Source organism: Octopus sinensis, linkage group LG11 (genome assembly GCF_006345805.1).
Source record: "Octopus sinensis linkage group LG11, ASM634580v1, whole genome shotgun sequence".
Classification (NCBI taxonomy): domain Eukaryota; kingdom Metazoa; phylum Mollusca; class Cephalopoda; order Octopoda; family Octopodidae; genus Octopus; species Octopus sinensis.
This window is the reverse complement of record NC_043007.1, coordinates 74,923,975-74,951,108: the sequence shown is the minus strand read 5'-3', so window position 1 is coordinate 74,951,108 and position 27,134 is coordinate 74,923,975. Positions and strand designations below refer to the sequence as shown.

At 35.9% G+C, this 27,134-nt stretch overlaps 1 protein-coding gene and 1 long non-coding RNA gene across 3 annotated transcripts in view; one reads left to right on the top strand and one right to left on the bottom strand.

The window, feature by feature from the left end:
• The window catches only part of LOC115217695 (ryanodine receptor), a 323,697-nt gene that overhangs the window by 98,419 nt on the left and 198,144 nt on the right, over nucleotides 1-27,134 (bottom strand). For both annotated transcript variants that reach the window (XM_036507726.1, XM_036507727.1), the window contains exons 38-44: nucleotides 16,950-17,006; nucleotides 10,027-10,804; nucleotides 8,676-8,856; nucleotides 7,840-7,926; nucleotides 5,766-5,952; nucleotides 4,141-4,222; nucleotides 1,843-1,964 (exon numbers count right to left, since the gene is read on the bottom strand). In XM_036507726.1, the coding sequence (XP_036363619.1) occupies nucleotides 1,843-1,964; nucleotides 4,141-4,222; nucleotides 5,766-5,952; nucleotides 7,840-7,926; nucleotides 8,676-8,856; nucleotides 10,027-10,804; nucleotides 16,950-17,006 (1,494 nt within the window). The remainder of the gene's footprint in view (nucleotides 1-1,842; nucleotides 1,965-4,140; nucleotides 4,223-5,765; nucleotides 5,953-7,839; nucleotides 7,927-8,675; nucleotides 8,857-10,026; nucleotides 10,805-16,949; nucleotides 17,007-27,134) is intronic.
• On the top strand, nucleotides 687-26,571 carry LOC118765490. The gene is made up of 5 exons (XR_005001355.1): nucleotides 687-866; nucleotides 7,899-7,907; nucleotides 11,561-11,569; nucleotides 14,871-14,881; nucleotides 26,558-26,571. It is a non-coding gene; the product is annotated as an uncharacterized LOC118765490 (long non-coding RNA).

Here is a 27,134-nt window from a genome sequence, read left to right as displayed (position 1 = left end):
ATGTTGAATTTAGATTTGTATAAACATAATGCTTAAAAATTTTTTCACTCTTGTACACACATACACACAGATTCACACATATATATACAGATACACACATGTAGAAACATACACATGCATGCAAAAACACACACATACACACACACATACATGCACACACACACACCACACACACACACACACACACACACACACATCGGAAACTATTTAATCAAAATGTATTACTCTTGTGAAAACTTAAAATGGTAATAACCAATAAAAGAAACTGAAAGACATAATGACAGTAGTGGAATGTAACGTCCGTTTTTCTATGCTGGTATGGGTTGGACGGTTTGACAGGATCTGATTAGACCCATGGGTGTGGGAAGGCTAGTAGCAAGAAAAGATATATATATATATATATATATATATATAGAGAGAGCTGATCAAAAGTGCTACCCCCATAAAAGTGTTACCTGGGTGGATTGTTCTTTCCTCCTATGCTACTACAATTGAATTGAATCCAGTATAATGCTTGTGTGGGACACAAGCATTATACTAGATATATGCATACTGAAAGTGAACAACCAAATCATTAAGCAAGTATCATCATTCAACTATCTTGGAACTATCATCCTGATGATGTCTTGAGCTAACTGGATCCTATAAAGGAGCTGTTGTGGTAGCAGACCACGAAACACGGTTGAAATTCCTATATTCTATTATTTGAAGGATTGTAAAATAAAATCCTAGGAAGATAGTAATGATTATAGAGTGAGTTGCAGATTTCAAGTTATTATTTATTAATGAGTGGTGTACTCAGGTAACAGATACGCTGTAAGCTAGAAGGATTGCTGTATTAAGTAGGGGAATTTGGAATGGATTTAGTAGATAAATATACAATTCTCTAAATTGTATAACATCTTGAGAAACTGTACTCTGAGTATCAAGACCAAGATCCATATATTGGACTGCTATGTCTACCCTGTATTAATGTATGGAAGTGAGGCATGATCAATAACATAAATAATGAGATGGTGCTTGGAGAGCTGTGAAATGCATTTCTTTGACAGACGAAGTGTCTAATGGAGAAGTGATGACCCAGGCTGTGGTAAATAGGAAACTGTTTTGTGAGATAAAGGCCAAGCAACTGACATTTCTTGGTCATGTGATGAGGAAAGACAACCTAGAGATGACCAGAAAGATAGAATAAAAAAAGAAGACAAAAGAAGCAGAGAAAAGATGACATGGATGTCAAGCTTGACGAGTTGGTTGGAAGAGGCATTAAACATCAGGAAGTGGAACTGTTACAGAAAACAAATATCAGAGAACTGTGATTTATGTCCTACATTCTGGACATTATTTATTTTATTTATGCGCCCTTTTCAAGCTTAGCCAGGCTCATGGGCCCGGTTTCCCGGTTTCTGTGGATTGTGTGTGTTCCCCCCCAGCTGGACGGGATGCCAGTCCATCACAGTATTACTCAAGAAACAGGAAGAGAAAGTAAGAGAAAGTTGGGGGCGAAAGAGTACAACAGGGGTCGCCACCACCCCCTGCTGGAACCTCATGGAGCTTTAGGTGTTATCGCTCAATAAACACATGCAATGCCTGGTCTGGGAATCAAAATTGCGATCCTCTGACCACGAGTCCACTGCCCTAACCACTGGGCCATTGCTCCTCCACACATTCTGGACATGGCACACCTAAAGTAAGTATAATGCTTGTACTGACTGAAATAATGCAAAATTTAAACTCAAATATAGAAGGGTAATTTAGTTTAGTATTATATCATTCTTTTCAAATCATGAATCTTCCCTGCCACTCTGCTACATCCTAATAAGAGCAAAAAGAGATTCAACTTACATTCACTTTCAATACAATAGTATAATTGTTTCTCATCAATGTGTCTTGTGAGTGCATGGGCAACTCGGTGATTGCCGTGAGAACATACTGCTTGGTACAAATCCAGGGTTCGTGCATGAAAGCTGTGGATAAGAACAAGAAACACTTTTTATTAGCATATTAGGGTAAAAGACAGACAGGTTAAAAAAATATTGCAGCTTTTTCTAGCTGACTTATTGGTTACCAACTTTCATTTCACTCTCATCTAATCCAAGAGTTAATTGGTTGTTCTGCACACTGCCCAACTGATCTACAGTTCTCATTTGTAGCCTCATCATCATCATCATCACCATTTAATGTCCATTTACCATGCAGGCATGAGTTGAATAGTTTGACAGGGATTGGTAAGGCCAAAGGTTGCACCTGTTCCATTGTCTCTTTTAGCATGGTTTCTACAGTTGGATGCCTTTCTTAATGCAAACCAGTTTACAGAGTGTATCGTGTGCTTTTTATGCGGCACCAGCACCAGTGCTTTTCTATGTGGCACCAGCACTGGCGTTTTTAATGTGACACCAGCAACAGTACCTTTTATGTGGTACCAGCAATAGTGCCTTTTATGTGGCACCAGCACCAGTACTTTTCTATGTGGCACCAGCACTGGCGTTTTTAATGTGACACCAGCAACAGTACCTTTTATGTGGTACCAGCAATAGTGCCTTTTATGTGGCACCAGCACCAGTACTTTTCTATGTGGCACCAGCACTGGCGTTTTTAATGTGACACCAGCAACAGTACCTTTTATGTGGTACCAGCAATAGTGCCTTTTATGTGGCACCAGCACCAGTACTTTTCTATGTGGCACCAGCACTGGCGTTTTTAATGTGACACCAGCAACAGTACTTTTATGTGGTACCAGCAATAGTGCCTTTTATGTGGCACCAGCACCAGTACTTTTCTATGTGGCACCAGCACTGGCGTTTTTAATGTGACACCAGCAACAGTACCTTTTATGTGGTACCAGCAATAGTGCCTTTTATGTGGCACCAGCACCAGTACTTTTCTATGTGGCACCAGCACTGGCGTTTTTAATGTGACACCAGCAACAGTACCTTTTATGTGGTACCAGCAATAGTGCCTTTTATGTGGCACCAGCACCAGTGCTTTTCTATGTGGCACCAGCACTGGCGTTTTTAATGTGACACCAGCAACAGTACCTTTTATGTGGTACCAGCAATAGTGCCTTTTATGTGGCACCAGCACCAGTGCTTTTCTATGTGGCACCAGCACTGGCGTTTTTAATGTGACACCAGCAACAGTACCTTTTATGTGGTACCAGCAATAGTGCCTTTTATGTGGCACCAGCACCAGTGCTTTTCTATGTGGCACCAGCACTGGCGTTTTTAATGTGACACCAGCAACAGTACCTTTTATGTGGTACCAGCAATAGTGCCTTTTATGTGGCACCAGCACCAGTGCTTTTCTATGTGGCACCAGCACTGGCGTTTTTAATGTGACACCAGCAACAGTACCTTTTATGTGGTACCAGCAATAGTGCCTTTTATGTGGCACCAGCACCAGTGCTTTTCTATGTGACACCAGCAACAATGCTTTTTATGTGGTACCAGTAATGGTGCCTTTTATGTGGAACCAGAACCAGTGCTTTTCTATATGCAACAGCAACAGTGTTCTTTATGTAGTATCAGCACAGGTGCTTTTTCCAAGGCATAATCACCAGTGTTTTTTTTTGTGGCACCATCATCAGTGCTTTTTATGAGATGCCAGCATCAGTGCTTTTTATGTGGCACCAGTGATTTTTACATGGCACCAGCACCAGTGCTTTTTACATGGCAGGGTGATCGAGTAACTTACAAGATATTTCATCTCAAATTTGAAAATGATGAACAATATTTTATGAAATAAATTTTAATAAAATTTTTTCATGGTATTCTCTTTGCAAAACACTGTTCTAAATAATTCTTTCTAAATTTGGCACAAGCCCAGCAATTTAGAAAGAATTAGGCAAATTGATTACATCATCCCCAGTACAAGACTGGTACTTTATTTTCCCCATGTCACTCCATCCAAAGGATGAAAGCAAAGTTCACTTTGGCAGGCTTTGAGCACACAACATAAAGAATTAGAAGAAATGCCACTAAACATTTTGTCTTGCATGATTCCACCAGCTCATTGCCCAACCATTCTAAATAACATAACTCCTTTCCCTTTCAGTTTTATTTTCTGATATCTACCTGATTTATACAAATATTTAACAAAACACTGCTTATATTCAATATAAAAAAACAAATAAAAATGAATTACTTCAGTAATAATGGATGTTCTATAAGCTCTAGCACATCAAGACAACTATCTTCTTCTGGTATGTAGACAGCCATCATAGAAACTGAAACAATAAATTGTAATTATCTCAATTAGTCATTAAATAGCGATGAGTTTTTCATGTTAAATTTTAAAAAAGGAATAGTAAAAACTATTAAAAAGTTGAGAACAAAAATTACTTTCAAAATTATTGTTGTTAATTTTCCTGACTTTTTCTATTAATTATAGGTTTATAACTTCGAATTAAATTTTTATTTAATTTTTAACCAAAGTGTTGTAATATGAAATATTTCAACAACAACAACAATAATAATTTTTGTTTATTAATTTAGAATTGTCATGAGGGCAGAGCATGCCCAATAAATAATACAACTTTTGTCTTGGTGTAAAAAAATGGGTTACAGCAAATATTCTGCCCGATACTGCAGATTTGCTTTGTCAGTCACTTGACCATAACCAGTTGAACATGTCACTTAGTAGTTTACAATATGTGCACCTCTGATCACTAGCAGGAGTAGTGAAGCAGCATCATAGCTGTGTGTTGAGAGGGATTATTTGGGGTTTGAATAATTCACCTCTGGAAAAATGGGTCTTTCGCTCATCATCCTTAACCCTTTAGTGTTCACATTATTCTACCAAAATTAATGCTTTTTCATCCACATTGTTTTGAACTAATCATTCATTATTTTGTAGCTATGAGATTTTGATGAGGAAGCTGTTAATTTTTAAAACGACATAGTAGGGTCGGTGTGAGATGTCAGATCTGGTCAGTTTCACCATAAAACAGGCAGAATACTTTTGGCCGGATATGGCCGGTTTAAATGCTAAAGGGTTAAACAAGCTTTATTCAGGGACCTTTTGAGCAGGATGGGCTACTCAGCTTGAAGAGAATTCTAACTGGGCCCCATCAGCAAGGTCATGCTTTTTTTTCTCTTGATATGAGGTCACCATGTTATGCATATATGGTTGTGATGCATGTGCCTACTATATCCTTATCAGATGGGTAGTCAAGATGTTTAATATATATATATTCATATACTTATACCCCAGTATCACTTTGATAGCAAGCGCTGCTCACTCATTCAATAATAGTAATAATGGTTTCAAATTTTGGCACAAGGCCAGCAGGCTTGGAGGAGGAGGCAAGCCAATTACATCGATCCCAGTGTTCAACTGGTACTTATTTTATTGACCCTGAAAGAACTAAATGCAAAGTCGACCTTGGTGGAATTTGAACTTAGCACATAGAGATGGACAAAATGTCACTAGGCATTTTGCCTGGCATGGTAACGATTATGCCAGCTCACCACCTTATTCAATAATAATGATAATGATGATAATAATGATAATAATAATAATAATAATAATAATAATAATAATAATAATAATAATAATAAGCCTTTTGACTAAAGGCACAAGGCCTGAAATTTTGGGGGAGGGGATTAGTTGATTACATCAACCCAGTGTTTCACTTGTACTTAATTTATAAACAACGAAAAGATGAAAGGCAAAGTCCACCTTGGTGGAATTTGAACTCAGAACGTTAGGACAGATGAAATGACAATAATAATAATAATCAGAATAATAAATACATATAATTAACTGACCTGGTTCATCACATACCAAACTCCAGCCTCGTACTTCTGACATCTTTATTGAGTGTGATTTGAGGGATGTATTTGGGACTCTTGCCCAATGTGAAGGTTTTATTACTTGTAAATCTAAGCGTGGTGGACAGGCAGGTTGGATAGATTTAGGGCCACGGAACAGGGCAGCAGATAAGGGCAAAGTATTCTGAAATAGAAAAATTATATACATTCAATAAAATCCACTATTTGCTATTATTTTTAAACATTTGCTTTTATTTTTGGCAGGGCTATTTATTTCTTGCTTGTATTTAACTTCAACTCAGATCCAAAGTCCTTCATCCATTTCTTTTAGACTACATTAAAGGAAACTATAAATTTGACAAATTAAATTTATGACTCTTTTACCTTTTTCTTTCAGACATTGTACTGTGGCCATGTTGGGGCTCTGCCTTGGCAGGTATTTAGTTGAACAAATCAATGCCGGTACTTTTTTTTTAATTTGGTGTGTATTCTGTTGGTCACATTTGCCATACTGTTAAGTCACAGGCATGTAAACAAGTTGTAGTGGCTGAGACAAGTACAGACATAAGAACACATGCACACACATATGATGGGATTCCACACAGTTTCCTTCTAACAAGTTTATTCACAAGGCATTAGTTGACCTGGGGATATTGTAGAGGACATTTACCCAAGGTGCTGTGCAATGGGACTGAACCAAAAACCACATGGTTGCAAAGTGAACTTCTAAATCTTAGTTGCACAGTTATATAAATCTTGACTCTCTTATATCTGTTACCTGCTTTATCTGAACCACAGACAAGGAGATATGAACACTTTCACACACACGTATACACATGACAGACTTTTAGATTCCACCTACCAAATTCACTCACAAGGCTTGAGGCTATAGTAGAAGACAATTACCTAAGGTGTTACACAGTGGGATTGAACCTGACACCAACTGGATGGCAAGCAAACTTTTAACCATAGCCATGCCTGCATCTATTTATGCATATAATACTAAGTCCTTCATTTGCAACACTTTCAACATATAATTTGTATTAAGGTGATAGACAGGCAGAAATAGTAAGACCCTTGACCAAATATATTTCAATACTTGTATAGTATTTCCATTTGGATTTAAGATGCATAATAGGATTATTGTGGAGTTGCGATGGCCCAGTGGTTAGGACAGTGGACTTGTGGTCAGAGGATCGCGGTTTTGATTCCCAGGCTGGGTGTTGTGTTTGTTTATTGAGCAAAAACACCTAAAAGCAAGGTGTTCCACGAGGTTCCGGCAGGGGGTGGTAACGACCCCTGTTGTATTCTTTCGCCCCAACTTTCTCTCACTTTCTCTTCCTGTTTTTTGAGTAATGCTGCGATGGAATGGTGTCCTGTCCAGCTGGGGGAACACATACACTACAGAAACCGGGAAACTGGGCCCATGAGTCTGACTAGGCTTGAAAAGGGTGCATAAAAAAAGTAGGATTATTAAACTGTACTTTACAGTTTCTTTCTTCCATCAATCATGTGAAGGCACTTGGTTTACTGATTAGGGCATTTGGCTCATGATCGTAAGGTTGTGAGTTCAATTCTCAGTGGTGCATTATGTCCTTGAGCAAGACACTTTATTTCATATTACTCTAGTGCACTCAACTGGGAAAAATAAGTTGTCCCTGTAATTCAAAGGTCTAGTCTTATCACATTCTGTGTTATGCTGAATCTCCCTGAGAACTATATTAATTTTACACTGTGGAGTGGTCAGCCACCTCCACATTAATTTCAAGAGCAGGCTGTTCCATTAATTGTATAAACTGGAAACCTTGTCGTCATAACCAACAGAGTGCCAGTTATTTCATCAACCTCAGAATAATAAAATGTAAATTTGACCTCATCAAGAAATTGAGGGAAGGAAACAAAAATCTAGCACCAATTATTAAAGATACTCAAAGAAAGGAAATAACTTTTCAAGACATAAATGAACATGATAAATATCAATGGCAGTGCCCCAGCATGGCCAGAGCTTATGGGCGGAAGCAAGTAAAAGGTAAAAATTTAAATAAAATAAATGCATGTTAAAACTTCTTACTTTTGTCCGTCCCAATTCAAACTGGAACATTTCTTTGATTGTTGGTTCAAAAATTACAGCTGGAAAAAGTTTGGTTCCAGGTTCAACCTGAAATAAAGATATAATAAATTTAATATTATGTAGTAATTCTAATATCATATGCTAAATATAAAGAAGGTAATATTTATCCCTAAGTAAAAGTGGATGTTGTGTTAGAACACGGAATACTCTGATAGTTACCATGAGAGAATCTCTCATATGGACTTGTGGTGCATAAAATCACTTGTGTTTATATTGCTAGAGGGAGATAATCATCTGCCATAGCCACCAGGGCTACCAGATCATGTGATTTCGACCTTCCTTGGCTTTGTCAATGGTAGATGCTTGAAAGCTAGAGATAGTAATTTTTCCATCAGAGAACTCTCTTAAGTATTAATATTTACCAATATATAAGCTGGTGAGCTGGCAGAATTGTTAGCATATCAGACAAAATACTTAGTGGCATTTCTTTCAACTTTAGGCTCTGAGTTCAAATGCTGCTGTGGTTCACTTTGTATTTCATCCTTTCAGGGTCAATAAAATAAATACCAGCTGAGCACTGAAGTCTATGTAATCGACTTATCCTCACCACCAGAAATTGCTGGCCTTGTGCCAAAATGTAAAACCAGTATTTACCAATATAGACCAGCACTAATTTCATTGAATTCTAGATTTTTTACCATATTTTAAAGAATGGCATTAGAGAGGGAAATAGGTTACAACAATCTGCTCCAACAGATTAATGTAATAAAAATATATTGCAACAAAATGAAAACTTCTAAGAAAAGCAAACACACAAAAAAAAATTGAATGATTACCTGGTATTTATTTGCCACCTCCTTTCCATTAACACTAAAACTTAATATTCCTGTGGCTGTATCAATGTAGCAGCCAATAACAAGACCTGGTGAGGATTTTTTGCTTGATTCTTCATGAGTTCCACCGTAACGCTGTTGTAATACACCTGCACATACCATATAGCAATTTTTGCGGCTTACACTGAAATGAAAGAACATAAATCATTAACCATCATCACAACCACCATCACTACCACCACCAGCCATTCAAGAATTTGGACCTGGAGATCTCCATTTCCAGCGACCTCGAGGGCTACCTCCCAGTGGTGTTGGGCGTCAACGAAGAGCCCTCGACTACAACAAGATGACCAAAGTTTTTTTTTTCCAAGGTCTGGGGTCTCCCACCCCTAAGCCCTAGACCATCACCTAATCACCCTTACCCATCTTGTTGCATAACAACAACAACAACAACCACCACCATCATTACTAACATAATCATCTTTATTACAGTCATCTTCACATCTGTTTTCCCATGCTTGTGTGGGTGGGACATAAAAGTATTTATATTTCAGAATGGTCATTTTCCTTAATTTTTTCTTGCCAAATATTTGGCAAGGTGAAAAAAAAATGACCATCCTGAGATATAACAACATATGTTTCAACACATGGTTTCACATCAGGAATCTTTCAAAACAAATTCATAAATATATTTATTTTCCTAATTCTAATGTTATGATGAATGAAGTAGTTATTTAGGTCTTAAAAGAGATAATCACCACCAATGGTCAGATATTAGTGTAATTAAAGTAATTTAAATAATACGCTGAATATCTGATGAATGATATTTTTAAAATCAAATAATATACATTATATAACAATTGCAGCGTGGAAGGTGTTTATAAGCCATTTAAGAAACACAAAAACCGTTAGATTCACTTCAACATTTAAATTTAATTTGTCAAAATATTTTCGTCATTTGGAGACTGCGAACTGTTCACTGACAGATGCAGCACGGAGTTTTGTCTGTGAACAGGTCGCAGTCTGAAAGTGACGAAAATATTTTGACAAATTAAATTTAAATGTTGAAGTGAATCTAACGGTTTTTGTGTGTTTCTTATAAACACCTTCCATGCTGCAATTGTTTTCGTTCCAGCACACGATCTCAGATCATGTCACTTGCTATGCAAGTACATCTCTGTAATACATTATATAATTATTGATAAAAATATTTTGCATTTAAAAAATATTCAAATATTTTGTTGTTTAGTACCAGATACTTCATAAATTATAAAATATGTATCAGTACCTTGTATACTACTTATGGTATAAATAATAGCAACACTAGTAATAAAAGTAAAAATATAAGGATTACCTTTGTCTGTATTTATATTCTACATCTTGGGTTGAGATGATGACATTCCTGATCTTCTTCATATCGAAGGACCTGCCTCCCATGTGAAAGCCAGGGGTGACCCAACCAACATATAGCTGATTGGGGTCCTGCCCAGGGAAGATGCGTACAGAATAGTAATATTCATGCATTGTTTCAGTCAAGGCATTCATTTCAGCAATTTCAGCCTCGGACATTTCATAGTCGGAACCCATAGAGACATTGCTGAATCCATGGTGTATATCTTTGACATCCTGAAACTCATATGGAATCAATCCATCAGGACCTTCGATATTAATTGCAGGGCTGCCACCTTCCACATCACCCTTATGCATATTCTGAGAACCAGCTATAGATCTGTTGGAGCGTTGAGACCTGCCAAGTTTGCCAGGTTTCAATGAATCGAGTGTTTTAGATTTCACATCTCGAGGAGTTGGAGAAGGTTCCCTGGATTTTGATCTTCGAAACAGTGTTGCAAATGGTGACTTGGAATTTTTAGCTGCTTTGCTGGCCTTTGGATCACTGAGTTTTTCAGCCAAAAGAGAAAGTTTGGAAGTAGATTTCTTTCTCTCATTATCAATTCCTAAATAACCGTCGACCAAATGAGATTCACTCGCTGCAGTCTTCATGCCGGGAAGACTAGAATCATGCAGAGTTGGTTCATCTAAAGAATGGTGGGCATTTTTGTTCCTCAAAAAGGATGTTCTTCTTTGATCAGCATCAGACAGAGATTCGTCACCAGCATAGTCATGATGAAGTGCTATGAAAATCAAAATAAAAAGAACATTCCATTATAAGAAATAGAACTTTGAAGTTTCAGTTTTATTAGAACTGGCTCAACAATTTCTTCAAACATACTAACCATAACATTGTAGAAGAATCGTGATAACCATTTAAAACACATGTAATTGTTATATTCACCTTCATTTTATTTCATGATAGTATTGAGTACTTTAAAGCAATGATTCTTTACCTGGAGTGACAGTGCATGACCTAGTGATAAGGGTGCAGGGTCTGGTGGTTACAGTGTTGCATGCATGATTGCAAAATCATGGTTTTGGTTCATAGACTAGTTGGTGTTGTGTTCTTGAGCAAAACACTTCACTTTATGCTGCTTCTGTCCACTCAGCCATAAGAGAGTAACTCTGCGATGAATTGGCACCCTATCCAGGGGGAAATATTGTGATCTCAGTCATTTATACACCAGGAAAACTGAGTAACTGACCCAATGAGTCCTAGGACTTGAGACCACTAGCATAGCTAGATGGGGTGGAGGGGGCGGTCCACTCCGGGTGGTACTTTTCTGGGGGTGGCACTCTTTTGGGTCTGCTGTAGGCAATATGTATTTTTTGTGGGGGCTGAGGGGCAGCAAACTGAAGGGCTACCTGGGCAGCACACACTCTAGCTACACTACTACTTGAGGCAGTGCTTAACTTGGCCAAGAGTACCCATCTGAGCATGTTCTGTGCTGACAAGAAGATGGCAAATATCAAGAGCTGCTATAGAAGGCATTGAGTGTAAAAGGGTTTGGATCTTCTATGGAAAATAAAATATTCAAACTTGGTACAAAACATTTTCAAAGTAATTTGTCTTTGGATAAAAATATGAGAATATTGTGTTATCACTAAATAGACTGATAACGAATCAAGGTTCAATGTAATTTCATTATATAAGGTCTTGCTGTTTTTGGTAATTTTCATAAGTATTTAACATGTAAATATCTAAAAAACAACAGATGCTGGATGGGTTTGTTGAAGAAAACATGCATAATAAATCACTGCACAAAATTAGCTTTATCATCATCATCATCATCATTGAATGTCTGTTTTCCATTCTGGCATAGACAAGATGGTTTGACAGGAGCCAATGAGTTAGAGGATGGCTCCAAGCTCAAATATCTGCTTTGGCATGGTTTCTGCATTTGGATGCCCTTCCCAGTTCCAACCACTTTACAGAGTGGACTGGGCATTTTTGTCTACATGACACCAACACCAATGAGGTTTCCAAATAACTTGCAAGACAAAATCTCTCAAATGAGATGAGGAGTAGTATAGAGGGAGGGGGGCTTTATACCTGGTGATGAGAAATTAAAGTATGATAGAGATGAAGGAACAGGTGTCTCACTGCAAGAGAGATACATTCTACCCCTGTTGGAAAAGAGAGTGAAGATGGCAATGACGATGTGTTGAGGTGTTCTCTTCGGGGTATCACTGCATAGTGTCAAAAATCCCTACATTGCCATCAGAATACAGGACCAGATACTGCAACAGCTTGGGTTTCAAGGACCTACAACTCTTCAATATCCTCTCAAAAATCCTGTGAGACCTGCATGGCATAGATGCAGGTGTTTTCAAAACAAAACTGGATCTCTTCCTATCAAGGGTTCCAGATGAGCCTACCTCACAGCAGGAAAAACAGATGAGGGCAACAGCATCAAACTCCCTCATTCACCAAATTCCACATATTAGAGGAGGTTTCAAGTAGTGAAGGTATAGCAAAGCTAAAAGTGGTACCCCAACATGGCCACAACTCTCAAACTGAAACTAGTTAAAGAGTTAAGTATTATGACACATCTACAACCTAGTCATTAGTATAATTTTATTACAGTGGCAGTTGAAGGGGAATTTTCTTTGAGACTTTATAGAGTACATCATAACTTTAACATTTACTTTTCCAGGCCTGCATAGGTCAGACAGAATTTATAAGGCAGATTTTCTACAGGTAAATGGCCTTCCTGTTGCCAGCTCTCGCCTCTTTCCAAGCAAGATATCATTTCCTCATGACTAAACCTGTTTCCACAGAAGATTAGGCATGAAGACACTGCTTGTATGACAGTGACATTCATTTACAACTATTGCACAATGTCAAGATAAGAAGACACAAACACACATATATACATACACACATACAGACATAAATGTGTGTGTGTATGCATACACATACACACACACACACACACACACACACATACACACACACATATGATGAACTTCTGTCAATCAGAGCTGAGGAACATAGTTCAATAAGAGAGTGAACCGCCATGCAGTTGCTTGATTTGTCGGTAATAGAAGCTAAATATCTCTTAAATCATTCCCTACTTCCTTAAAAAGAACAGGACACATTGACTAGCATGGTCCAGAATAAAAGATGTGATGGTCACAGTTGGAATGTTTTTGATCATGTTTGTTTAATCAGGGTTACAGTAAGTCTAAGCAGCAACATCAACACCATCAACAACATCTATAACAACAACAACAACACTGAGACTATATCAACATTCTAATTACAATCAAGTGGTCAGCGGTCCAATACTTTAACCCTGTCAGTCTTGATTATTTTTTTTTCCTTTCTTGCTACAATTAATTTTAATCCACCTTAGATTAATTTTTGCTGTGAGTTAATATATTTACTTGTGTATAAGTTGTACTCCTAATTTAGTTATTAAAACTTGATGCAAAAAGTTTTTCCCCTTTGTTTTCAAAACAGTTTTAGCTTTCACCCTATGTATAAGATGCAGCCCACTTTTCTTTTGTAAAGATCAAATATAAACTAGGAAAATTTATACACAGGCAAATAGGATACTTCTTTTATTGTATTTTTGTCATTATCATCACTTCTTCTTCTTGTTTTGCCTTTGGAAACTGTATCCAAGTTTCAACTAGAGATGTCAATTATTATTAATATTATTATTATTATTATTATCGCCTTTGCACAGCTTCTAACGCTGGAGAGGTACTACAGTGTCAGCTGTTCACCACCAGTTAACTAAAGTGACACCTCTTATTTTTTGAGCACCTTCTGGAGTATTCAAGTGGTTCCAAGCAGTGCGGTTTTCTGCAAGTGCTCCACCCTTATTGCAGCCCTTATTTGTTCCACGTACTTCTCAAGATTTTTGCTCACTGTCTCCAGGGCTCTGGCAATTATTGGTACTACTGCTTCCTTTTTCATCGACCACAACTGCTTAACTTCCTGAGCTAACCTGTCATATCTCTTGACTTTTCTTTCTTCCTTATTGCATACCTTGTTGTCAGCTGGGCATGCTATATCTATGATCCAGCATAGTTTGTTTTCTTTCTCAATTAAGACTGTGTCTGACTTCCTATTCTCTATCTCATGGTTGCACTGCATCATAAAATCCCAAAGGATCTTTGCATTTCTATTTTCAACAATGCCTTCAGGTTTATGGTCGTACCAATTTTTTGCTCTGTCAAGATCATACTTGTTGCAAAGTGTTCAATGGACAAGGCTGGCTATATTGTTGTGGCATCTCTTATATTCCTTCTGGGTTAGTGGCATACATTGGCTGGTAATATGCCATATGGTTTCACCATTTTGTCCACAGATTCTGCACTTATCACTTTCTGATGTGTTGTCTATTCTGTATTTTATGTAGTTTGTTCTAAGTGCTTGCTATTATTATTATTATTAAGGAAATAAGTAGCAGAATAATTAGCATGCCAGAGGAAACACTTAGTGGAATTTGGTCTGTTTTTACATTCATCATCATCATCATCATCATTGTCGTTTAATGTCTGCTTTCCATGCTAGCATGGGTTGGACGATTTGATGGAGGACTGGCGAACCAGATGGCTGAACCAGGCTCCAATCTTGATTTGGCAAAGTTTCTACAGCTGGATGCCCTTCCTAATGCCAACCACTCTGAGAGTGTAGGCCATTCTGCAGCCAAATTCTGCCGTGGTTGACTTTGCCTTTCATCCTTTTGGAAGTTGAAGAAATAGGCACCAGTATAGCACTGAGGTCGACAGAATTGACTAGCCCTTTCTCACCCACTTTCAGGCCTAGAGCCTATAATAGAAAACATTAAGGTGGTGAGCTGGTAGAATTGTTAGCATGCCAGGCAAAATGTTTAGTGGAATTTCATCTGAATTAACATTCTGAGTTCAAATTCTGCCAAGGTTGACTTTGCTTTTCAGGGTCAACAAAATAAGTACCAGTTGTGCACTGGAGACAATATAATCGACTTACCACCACCCCTGAAATTACTGGCCTTGTGCCAAAATTTGAAATCCTTATTATTATTATTATTATTATTATTATTATTATTATTATTATTATTAGTCCAAGGTCAACTTTGCCTTTCATCCTCTTGGGGTTGGTAAAATAAGTACCAATCAAAATAATTGACTAATCCCCTCCCTCAAACTTCAGGCCTTGTGCCTATTAAAGAAAGGATTATTATTATTTGTTATTAGTTTGTTTTTTAACAAATGTTGTCCATTTTCCAATTTGATAAATTCTTATCTTAACAGTCTTTTCAGAAATTAAAAAAATTATTTTTGAAATGAGTTTGTTTTTAAGCTCAAAGTAATATTACATTTATCTTAAGTTTTAACATCCTACATTCAAAGAAAATAGTAACACATTTAAGAAAATTGGTCAAGTGAAATTGATTCAGTTCAATATTTTCGAGCACTTAATTAGTAATATTTAGCTCTTATTGCTGTAATTAGTTATCAATGTGACATTAAAAAATACTGAGAAATTAACAATAATATGCAATGGAGAATTGGGTTAGAATCATACAACAAAAAACCTCATGCATTGCTGAAACAGAAGCAAACAATGACATAACCAAACAATAATTAAGGCAATGATGACTTCAGAAACTAAATGGAACAATGAAGATAATGAGAATTGATGAGCAGTCACAAAATATACAGCACTAAGAAATGGTAAAGAATTGGTTAACATTACAAATAGATATTTAGAAAGGAATTTATCTTTTGTGGACCCCAAATCATCCTTAAATTTCTTTAAAGTAACCTTATGTGTTATAAAAAACAAATAAAACTTCTGCTTAAGACTTTAAATCAGAAAGACCTTTAAAATGGTTTGTTGAAAGTATGCTGAGAAAAGGAAGCTATCCATAAGAGATTCTAATTTTCATAGGATTTTGAAAAAAGCATAAAAATTAAAATGACATTAGTTGGTAGGCAGATTCTCAGCTTGTATCTGCCTACCAACAGATGTTGGTAACCAACAATGCAGCAATGCAGTAAGTTACTGTTTTCTCCTGATGAAAACTGTATAATAATGTTATAATGAATGAAACAGTATATAATGTTATAATGAATGTCTTAATAAAATTAAACAATGTCAGCTAATCCAACATTTCCTAGAATCCTGCCAAGGGGCGGGGTGTCAGTGAAGATTGAAAGTAAGATGGACAAATCATGATGCCTAATATATTTGAGGTAGTTTTTAAAAATTGTCTGATATCATAGCAAAGCAAGCAGAATTATATAGAGGCAAAATCTGTTCTGCCCTCTCTTTAATAATCTTTTCTACTCTAGGCACAAGGCCCAGAATTTTGGGGAAGGGGCCAGTCGATTAGATTGACCCCAGTATGCATCTGGTACTCAATTTATTAATCCCGAAAGGATGAAAGGCAAAGTCGACCATGGCAGAATGTGAACCCTCTCTTTAATAATGATAGGGGGTAGGGATATAAAAAAAAATACATTCACTAATACATTTTTTGTGGGGTTGGGGTAACTGGTATTTAGTGGGTTGAGAACCACTGAACTAAACAGCCACTCAATAAACATAAAATACACGTTGAATACCACCAATTTTAGAATTTATTTGCAGAAATGTAAAATTGAATTTTTAAAAAGAAAATTCTATAAATTAAAGTTATGGAATTAACATCATCTTCATGCTTGCCAGAAAAAAAAATCACATTTGTGTTTAACTATATTCTACACATATGTACAGGGTTACAAATAATTAAACAACATTATATAATAATAATAATAATAATAATAATAATAATAATGATACATAGCACATAACTAACCAAAAGATCACACACGTGACCAGGGTTACAATGATAAAGGTTCTACATTTTGCTATTGTTTTTATTTTCTAAACCAAGGACTCACATTTCCTTAATGTTAACTCAGGGCCACCATTTATATGTCGTGGGAAGAAATCATCAGCTAGAGATGGAGAAAGAGATGTAAAAAAAAAAAAGAAAGACAAGCAAAATGCAAATAATAATAATAATAGTAATGATAATGATAATGATAATAGTAATAATAATGAAAACATTGATGCTTTGTTATTGAAAAATTAATATCCAATAAACCAAAAGAGTCGTAGTTTGAAAGTGCAAGTGAAAGAGAATTCAATTAATCATGCAAGATTTTCATAGAGTTTAGGTTGAAAAAAAAAACACTGAAAAAAAAAATTCAATTTAATGAAAGCTTTCTTTGAAAATTGAATTATGTTTGCTTTTTAAATTAGTTTTACTTAATTTGAATAAATTTCTTTTAATGATGGTAATTAGAAGAGATAAGTATTCATTTCAAGGTTTGAGTGTTCAAACAAACAACCTTAAAACTCATATTTATTTATCATGTTAGATGAATTGTCCTATAGTTTTCTCCTACATCTTTTAAAGCATTTGTATATTTTGTGACTAAATGAATTTGAATAATGAAAGGATCATTATGCCTATATGAAATACAATGAAATATGTTTTAACATATATGTTTACACCAAGAATCTTGCAAACCAAGTACATAAATGAATTACTTGAATAAGATATATATATCATAAACTCTACTTTGTTTGTTGTTTGTTTGTTTGTTTGTTTGTTTGTATGTATGTATGTATGTATGTATGTATGCCTGTATGTATGTATGTATGCATGCATGTATGTCATTATTCAGTTTATTTCAAGATTTCTTGCCAACAGAGAAAAAGCTCGTTTCTAACCTAGAATCAAGACTCCTTCATTGGAATTTCAACATCAACAGCAGGGTATTTTTTGTTTGTTTGTTTGTTTGTTTGTTTGTTTGTTTGTATGTATGTATGTATGTATGTATGTATGTATGTATGTATTATGTATGTATGTATGTATGTATGTATGTATGTATGTGTGCAGATTTGTATGTTTTGCTTTATGTATGTATTCTCATGCATATAGTTGCATATCTAGACATGCTCGTATATATCTAAATGAAAGTTTTACAGTTCTAGTGATGGATTGGCTATGTAGTCTTCGAATTAGTTTTCTTCTTTTTGGTTTCGAGAAGCTTAATTTCTCAAAATTGGTATTTAGGCAGTGTATTACATATCCCAATGCCCCAATAATTACGGGTATAAACCTGAACTTGTAATCTGGATAGAGTAACTTCAGATTTCTCAATAGTTCAGCGTATGTGTTCTCTTTTTCACTGATCTTCAGCTTTATGTTAACATCTGCTGGGCAGCTAATTTCCACAGTTGTGTACAGCTTCTATTCTCTATCCCAAACCATTACATCAGATCTGTTGTGCTTACATTTTATTGAGGTCTTCACTGGGACATTCCACCAGTACTCTTTTTTATTATGAGTGGCTGTGGCTTCTACCATATTGTGGGTTCTCATTTCTTTGTCCTCGGGGTTATCCTTTCAACAGATTTCATTATAGAGTGTCCTAGCCACATCATGTCTTCGGTAGATAGTACCATGATGACATTTTCAGACAACTGCTTATGATATGGGTGATATTTTCAGTGTTAACTCCACAAAGTCTGCATCAGTTGTCACATTTTACTGCTTTCTTGCATCTCTATCCCTTTTGTGCATCAAGTGCTTGGTTGATATTTCCTGTTCCTGGATTGCAAACACATACCCTTCAAAGTGGGAGGTAGTAATTCGGCTATTGGTCCTTCATAAACTTCTTAGGTGATCAATGTTACTATCATCTCGGAGCTTTCTACTTACATATCCATGTATGTATGTATATATAGATGTATTATGTATGTATGTACATATGTATGCATGTATGTATGCATGTATGTATATCTTTTTCTTTGAGATTTATTTAAGTCCTTAAAAGAGCTCGAGCTGGTCACTAAAAAAGCAACAAGACTATTTGAAGTTAGAAGGTTCCTGGTGTTTGTAAATATGTGGTAGAGTTGGTGTGTCATTTGAGCTGTCACTACACTTACCCATGTGTGCATCTATTCATCTGAAGAATCTATGTATGTATAAGTGTATGTATATATATGTATGTGTATATACACACACACACATGTGTGTGTGTGTGTTCATGCTTTTAAATACATAAGCACACATGTGTGTCTGTGTGTCTGTGTGTTTGTGCTTTTTGTATGTATCGTCATCATCATCATCATCGTTTTACTGGGGACTGGTGAGCCAGATGGCTGCATCAGGCTCCAATCTGATCTGGCAGAGTTTCTACAGCTGGATGCCCTTCCTAACACCAACCACTCTGAGAGTGTAGTGGGTGCGTTTATGTGCTTTTAGGTGGTACTGGCAACGGCCATGCTCAAATGGTGTTTTTATATGCCACCTACACAGGAGCCAGTCCAGCAGCACTGACAATGCCCTCACTTGAATGTTGTTTTTCTGTTTTTCATGTACCGCTGGCATAAGTGCCAGTAAGGCGACGCGGGTAACAATCCCATTCAAATGGTTCTTTCTACGTGCCACCAACATGGTGCCAACAACTCGGATGGTGCTCTTAGCACTCCACTAGCATGGATGCCATTCATGCGGTGTTGTCACCGAATTTGATTTCGATTTCACTTGCCTCAACAGGTCTTTGTGAGCAGAGTTTAGTGTCCATTGAAAGAAAGGTATGACTAAGTGGGCTGGTTACGCCACTGGCATAGGCCATGGGTTATGATCTTATTGCTGGGTCTTCTCAAGCACAGCATATTTCCAAAGGTCTCGGTCACTAGTCATTGCCTCGCTGAGGCCTAATGCTCAAATGTCGTGCTTCATACAAGCATGTCTGTATATATGTGTGTGTTTATGATTAATTACTGACGCAGAATAGGAAAAAGCCAAAGTCACTTGTTTAAATGATATTTCCTTTTAAATGATTGACGGAAAAAATATAACTTATAGCCCCACTCCTTATCATTACTGGAATATGTGGCTGAATATGGACAAAATGACAATACTATTTTATCATTTCCTCATTGAAGAATACATTAAAGCTCTAGGAATATCCTTGAAAAAATAATTCCAGTTATCAACAGTGCTACAAACTTTGTTGTTGATAAACATTACAATAAAAATCAAACATTAAGTCTCAAGGATGGGAATCTAGAATGTTTGAAGAAGATGAAATACCAGGAAATTCCACAAAAACTGAATTTCAAACAGAAATATGCTTTTTATTAATGGCTTTCCCAAGATTTTAATTAACAAACTTTTAATGACATTCTATATGTGCATTTCAGTGAAATTGCATGTGTGAAAATATGTCTACATTATATATTTGCATAAATTTAATTGCACAAAGGTTAATTACAAAGTAAAATATGGTTCAAACTATATATTTCCATAAATTTAATTACACAAAATTTGATTACAATGTGGAATATGGTCCACATTATATATTTCCATAAATTCAATTGCACAAAATTTAATTACAATGTGGAATATGGTTCACATTATATATTTGCATAAATTTAATTGCACAAAAGTTAATTCCATTGTGGAATATGGTCCACATTATATATTTCCATAAATTTAATTGCACAAAAGTTAATTCCATTGTGGAATATGGTCCACATTATATATTTCCATAAATTTAATTGCACAAAAGTTAATTCCATTGTGGAATATGGTCAACATTTTCTAGGAACATCCACAAACAAAAGAAACATGCTACAAGTCAGATACGTCTACTGAAATAATAGAACTTCCTTCCAAATGACACACACACACAAACAGACCCACACATACACACACACATATAACACTGGTACAAAACACACGCATTCTCTTGAGGATTTCTGCTTCTATGCTTTATTGTTTTTTTTTTTAGTCCTAGATCAATCCCAGGTCAAGCTTAGTCAAGTAAAAATTATGGTTAAAACTGTTCCAGCTTTGACCATTTCTTCTTTTGCTTTGTTCTTCTGACATGAAACTTCCAGACATTTTTACAAGGAAGAAAGAATAGTTGATTATAAATTCTCCAGTACTTGATCGATACTTAGTTTACTTGACTTCAAAAATATGAAAGGCAAAGTTGACCTCAGTGGGATTTGAAATCAGAATGTAATGAATCCACATGACATTTTGTCTGGTGCACTAATGGTTCTGCCAATTCACTGAATACTACATGGACTAACAAGTCCTTTCTGCTTGAAGGCAGCAGGTTGTGAATTAAAGGAGATTTAGTTTCTATTTCTACCAGGCTGAGTGAACCACATAGAAGCCTCTAATTTTGTACCAACATTAACTCTATACCACTACTACCACTACCACTACCACTACTACTACTTATTTCTTTACTGCCCACAAGGGGCTAGACACAGAGGGGACAAACAAGGACAGACAAATGGATTAAGTGAATTATACCGACCCCAGTGCGTAACAGGTACTTATTTAATTGACCCCGAAAGGATGAAAGGCAAAGTCGACCTCAGCAGAATTTGAACTCAGAACGTAGCGGTAGACGAAATAGCGCTAAGCATTTCGCCCGGTGTGCTAACGTTTCTGCCAGCTCGCCGCTACTACTACTACTTCTACTTCTACCCTACTACTACTACTACTACTACTACTATTACTACTACCCTACTACTACTACTACTACTACTACTACCCACTACTACTACTACCCACTACTACTACTACCACTGCTACTACTACTACTACTACACTACTACTACTACCACTGCTACTACTACTACTACTACTACTACTGCCACCACCACCACCACCACCACTGCTGCTGCTATGCAGAATTAAGGATGGTGCTGAAAGTGAGACTCAGTGTATTGTTTGCTACAATAGCTCTACAGGGACATATTTACACTTTGACATCAATTAGGTACAACAACTTGATAAGTTACAGGGTTAACAAGCCACATAACAAGAGAATGTTTTTCACAGTAAAATGTCACACAAGCACATTTATTCTATTTTCTGATAAAATAAAAGACACAGTCATATGTAATATTGGATCTTTGTTCTTTTTTATTCACTGAAATGGAAATCTTTCAAAAGTATTCATTTGATAAAAATAAAAAAAAAAAACAACAAAAAAAAAGCAGAATTTGTATTTCATTTTTTTTTTGTCTCAAAATTAATTTTCAGAAAGTATTCATTTGATAAGAATTAAAAAAAAAAACAACAACAAAAAAAAAGCAGAATTTGTATTTCTTTTTTGTCTCAAAATTAATTTTCAGAAATGTTTATTTTGATATTTACTTCAATTAAAATTCAATTTAAAGTAGATATGTATAACAACAGCGATGATAATGATGATGTTGATGATGATGATGATGATGATGAGGTTTGAAGTTTGAAATCGACCTTGGTATATGACTGGTAATTATTTTATCAACCACAGACGAACATAAAGCAAAACTAGCTCTGACAGGATTTGAACTTGTAACACACAGGGGGGATACACAATCATTCAGTACAGTACTCTGCTCTATATTCCGCTACTTCAGATCCCTGACAACAATAACAACAGCAACAACAACAACAACAATAATGGTTTCTGATTTAGTCACGAGGCCAACAATTTTGAGGTGGGATGGGTTCAGTGAATCCCACTGACCCCAGAAATTGATTGCTACTTTATTTTATTAATCCCCAAATAGATGTAAAGCAAAGATAACCTCAGCAGAATTTGAACTCAGAACACAAAGGATTAGAAGAAATACCTCAAAACATTCCTTTTGATACTAACAATTCTACTAGAGCACTGCCCAAGCAACAAGAATAATTCTTTCTGATTTTGGCACAAGGCCAGAAATTTAAGGGGAGGGAATTAGTTGATTACTTCACCCCACCCCAAATGCTCAAATGGCACCTATTTTATTGAACCTAAAAGGATGAAAGGCAAAGTCAGCCTTGGCAAGATTCAAAATCAGAACATAACTTACAAGAAATGCTGCTAAGCATTTTGCCCAACTTGCCAATGATTCTTTGAGCTTGTCTCCGTAATAATAATAATAATAATAATAATGGACTCTCCTGTTGAAGACAACGTATGAGCATCCAGCTTTTGCCAAACGATCTGCATAAATGATTTGTTCATAGTGACCAAATGTTTGTGCTCAATGTTCGTCTGTGGTTGATAAAATAATTACCAGTCATATACCAAGGTCGATTTCAAACTTCAAACCTCACATGTGGTGTCCCACATGTGAGGTGTCAAAGTGGTCACAGAGCAACATGAAACGAAGTGTTTTGCTCAAGAATACAATGCACCACATGGTCTAGGAATTGAAACCACAATTTTACGATTGTGAGTGCAACACCTTAATCACTAGGCCATGCATGTGCCTTGTGGTTTCAAATTTTGGTACAAGACCAGCAATTTTGGGGTCGGGGTTTGTCAATGACATTGTCCCCAGAGTTCAACTGCTACTTATTTTTGTCAACGCTGGAAGGAAGCAGGGCAAAGGTGACCACGGTAAAATTTGGACTCAAAATATAAAGCTGGGTGAAATTCCACTAAGCATTTTGCCCAGTGTACTAAATATTCCATTAGCCTACCGCTTTAATAATAAAAGTAATAATAATTTCTTATATAGGTACAAAGCCAGAAATTTGAGGGGAGTGGGGTAATCAGCTAAATCAAGCCCAATACTTGAGTAGTTACCTTTTTTATTGACTTTGGAAGGATAAATGGCCAAGATGATCGTGAATCTAGAACGTCCAGGACCTTAGTTAAATGCCACAATATATTTCATATCATGGCTCTAATAAAATGAGTTCTAAAATGTTTACTCAAGGCATATTTTAGAGAAAGTAAATATATTTTGGTGCTTTTTTTCAAAAATGTATTATAAAAAGCATGTTATACTGTACTCCAGGGATAGAAACCTAAAGATATTTACTGTAAATCTTCGAGTATAATCTGCATTTTTATCCCAAAATGTAAAGGTCAAAATCCCTAGTGCGTACTATATACGAGGTTAAAAAATGAAAATTATTTTCTAAGCAATGTCTGAGTCTCTATTTGCTGTTCGGCAATGCTTATTCAGATGCATTTTGTGATGTCGGGCACGAAAATACCTTAAGCTAAACCTGAAAGCAATGAAGTCATGAAAGAATCATCCATAACTTGCAGTAAGCAACATTTATTAAACGTTATTACTGTTATTTCTTTATTTTCTGCAAACAAAATGTACAAAAAAGATACATGTTTGCATTATGTTATATATACAATAATAATAAAGAATGTTACCGTATACATTTTTACAAACCAAGGACATTATATAGATCTCTTTGACTCAAGTTAAAGAAGAGGTCCATAGTATACACAAAGTTTAGGTTTTTAAGAGGTACAGCCCCCTAAAAATCCCCTGCGTATTATACTCAAGGGCGGACTATACTCAAGGATTTATGGTAATTAACCTTTGAATAAAGAGACGTTAACACTATATCTGGATGTACAGTATCTTTGTGACAATGCTCCACAAATAAGTTTCACCTACAAAAAATTACCAAGTATTTCTTTATGCAAAGAAAAAAAAAAAGCAGAAACAGACAGTTACCATGGCTGTCTTCCAAAGTACAAAAACATTGACAATTGTATTCTTCTGAAATCACTTGTATCTAAGCACAAAATGATATAACAAATATGAGCATATTATAACAGATGCAAAACACACACACACAGACACACACACAATCACACACACAAACACACACACACACACACCACACACACACACCACCACCACCACCACCACCACCACCATCATCATCATCCCCTTTTAATGTCCATCTTCTATGCTGGCATGGGTTAGTTAGTTTAACAGGGTCCAGTGAGTCAGAGGATTGCAGTATGCTCTAACATCTGTTTTGGTTATAATTTCTATGGCTGCATATCATTCTTAATGTTAATTACTTGACAGAGTGTACTGGGTACTTTGCTTCATGGTACCAGCACTAGTAAGGTCACCATGTATCTTGCAAAACTAACAATGACTGAGTGGGACTAAAGTAGAGAGGAAGGCAGCTTTATACTATGAGATGAGAGGTTAAATTAGAAAAGAAGAAATCGGAAGAGGTTTCTTGCTGTTGAAGAAATACAGGGTTACACTTCAAAGAATTTGATTTGTTTTTTAAACATAGTTTATAGAATCATCATGACACCTTCAGCAAATTCACCCTGCTCTTTTAAGTGTGACATCCAAGTCAGATCCTAGCTGAAAGATGAACTGTTCAAATCTCATGCTGCTTACATTGATATCATTCCCTAAGATTATAGAGAATTTCTTTTTCCTGGGTATTTTCAATTTTTTACCCTCTCAGACAGCATATTTGTTTTAATCTTTTTGTTATCATATTTATGTAGGTTAGAACTAAATACATGAGTGTATGTATTTTTTATTATTTTTATCTGACAGAATTTAAAAAGTGACATAATGGCCAATTAGCTGATAAATACCTGTATGAAACATGGACCACTTCGTTCTTGAAGTCACTTTATTGTTTCTGCTATTTAAGGGTATATATACATATATATATATATATATATAAACTGATGTAATACTTACAGTGTTTAATAAAATGAAGTAGCTGAAACGATTGTACTACACTACCTTGGATATACTTGTTGCTTATTTTGATTATAATCACCCCATATGGATAACACCATACCAAATTCTGGTGCCTTTAATTTAAGTACCATATTCATCTGAATCTAAATTTTGCTGAACGTATATATATATATATATATATAAAGGTCCTGAGAGAGTAGAATGTAAGAGAACACAATGTAAGAGTGCACCTTTAATGCAGGTCTTAAGAAATGCCACTCTAAAGTTTAAAACCACAAATATTATGTAAATTTTCACTTGGAAATTTTGCATAAACTGGCACTGAAAGGAGAGTTGGTACAGAAATAACTGTAACTAATTATTAAAGATATGTTAAAAGTCCTCTGTCTTCTTATTCTGATATATATATATATATATATATATAGTTAGTTAATAAAACATATGACAGAAAAGAAGCATACTCTAAAGAATAAGGCAGTAATTGTTACAACCCCAAAATGTTATATCTTGGACTTAAAGTGACCCAAGGTTTCATATCCACTAAGCTAATGCCTTATGGACAGCTCATCATACTCTATATAAAGACAAAAATATTTTTACATCATGAACGAGAGGATATGCTCAGAAATTGAGAAATACATCTTAACAAAAAAACGTTAATGAGGACAGGTTGTCTCTCCTGAATTCCCTTATAGACCCAAAAAGGCCTAACAAGCAAATGGGGAGATCCCATTTTCCAGTAGGTAGCACTTGGACACATTTAGAAAACACTTCTTTATGACTATTTAACGTGCCAGGTTTTGTAAAGTCCTTAAGAATTTTGGCTCTTTCCATGATGCAGATTTTGCAATGGCCCTGATCAATTATTTTCCACCTTATATCACACAGGGTCCCTTGATCTTTGAGGTACCATACATGCAAGCCAAGGATGTGACAAACCATCTTTCTGGGACTCTGAAGGATGACTGTCATTTGAAAGAAGTACTGGCAGAGCCAATATATTTACAAACATGGGGTGTGACCATATTCAAACCCCTGGTAACCTATGGGGACGGTCATCCCATCAGTGTATATATGATATATACACATAATGGTTCAAAGAACTACAAAAGATGAAAAGAGTACTCAATACAGGCTGTATTAAACTTACACTATGCACACACACACACACACACATACACTTTTGCTGTCGTTAAGTAATGTGAGAAAAGGTACTTGATACCATCTTAGAGTTTAATAATTTAATTTGGCCTGTTATTCTAGTGTTTCCTTAGCATGCAGCTGCTTCCTTGGTCAGGAAGAGAAGTGGCTTCATATAAGGGAAACTCGTGAGTAGCAATTAATTAGAACAGTCACAATGAATTGAATACACACATAATACACCAAAATGTACACCAAATGTATACCTAAATATACATACTGAACACACAGACACACGCATAGAGATATCTATATCTATATATACATACTGACAATATATATGCATATATGTATATATATATGTGTGTGTGTGTGTGTGTGTATACATATAAGATACATGTATGTATATATTGGCATTAGCAAAGGCA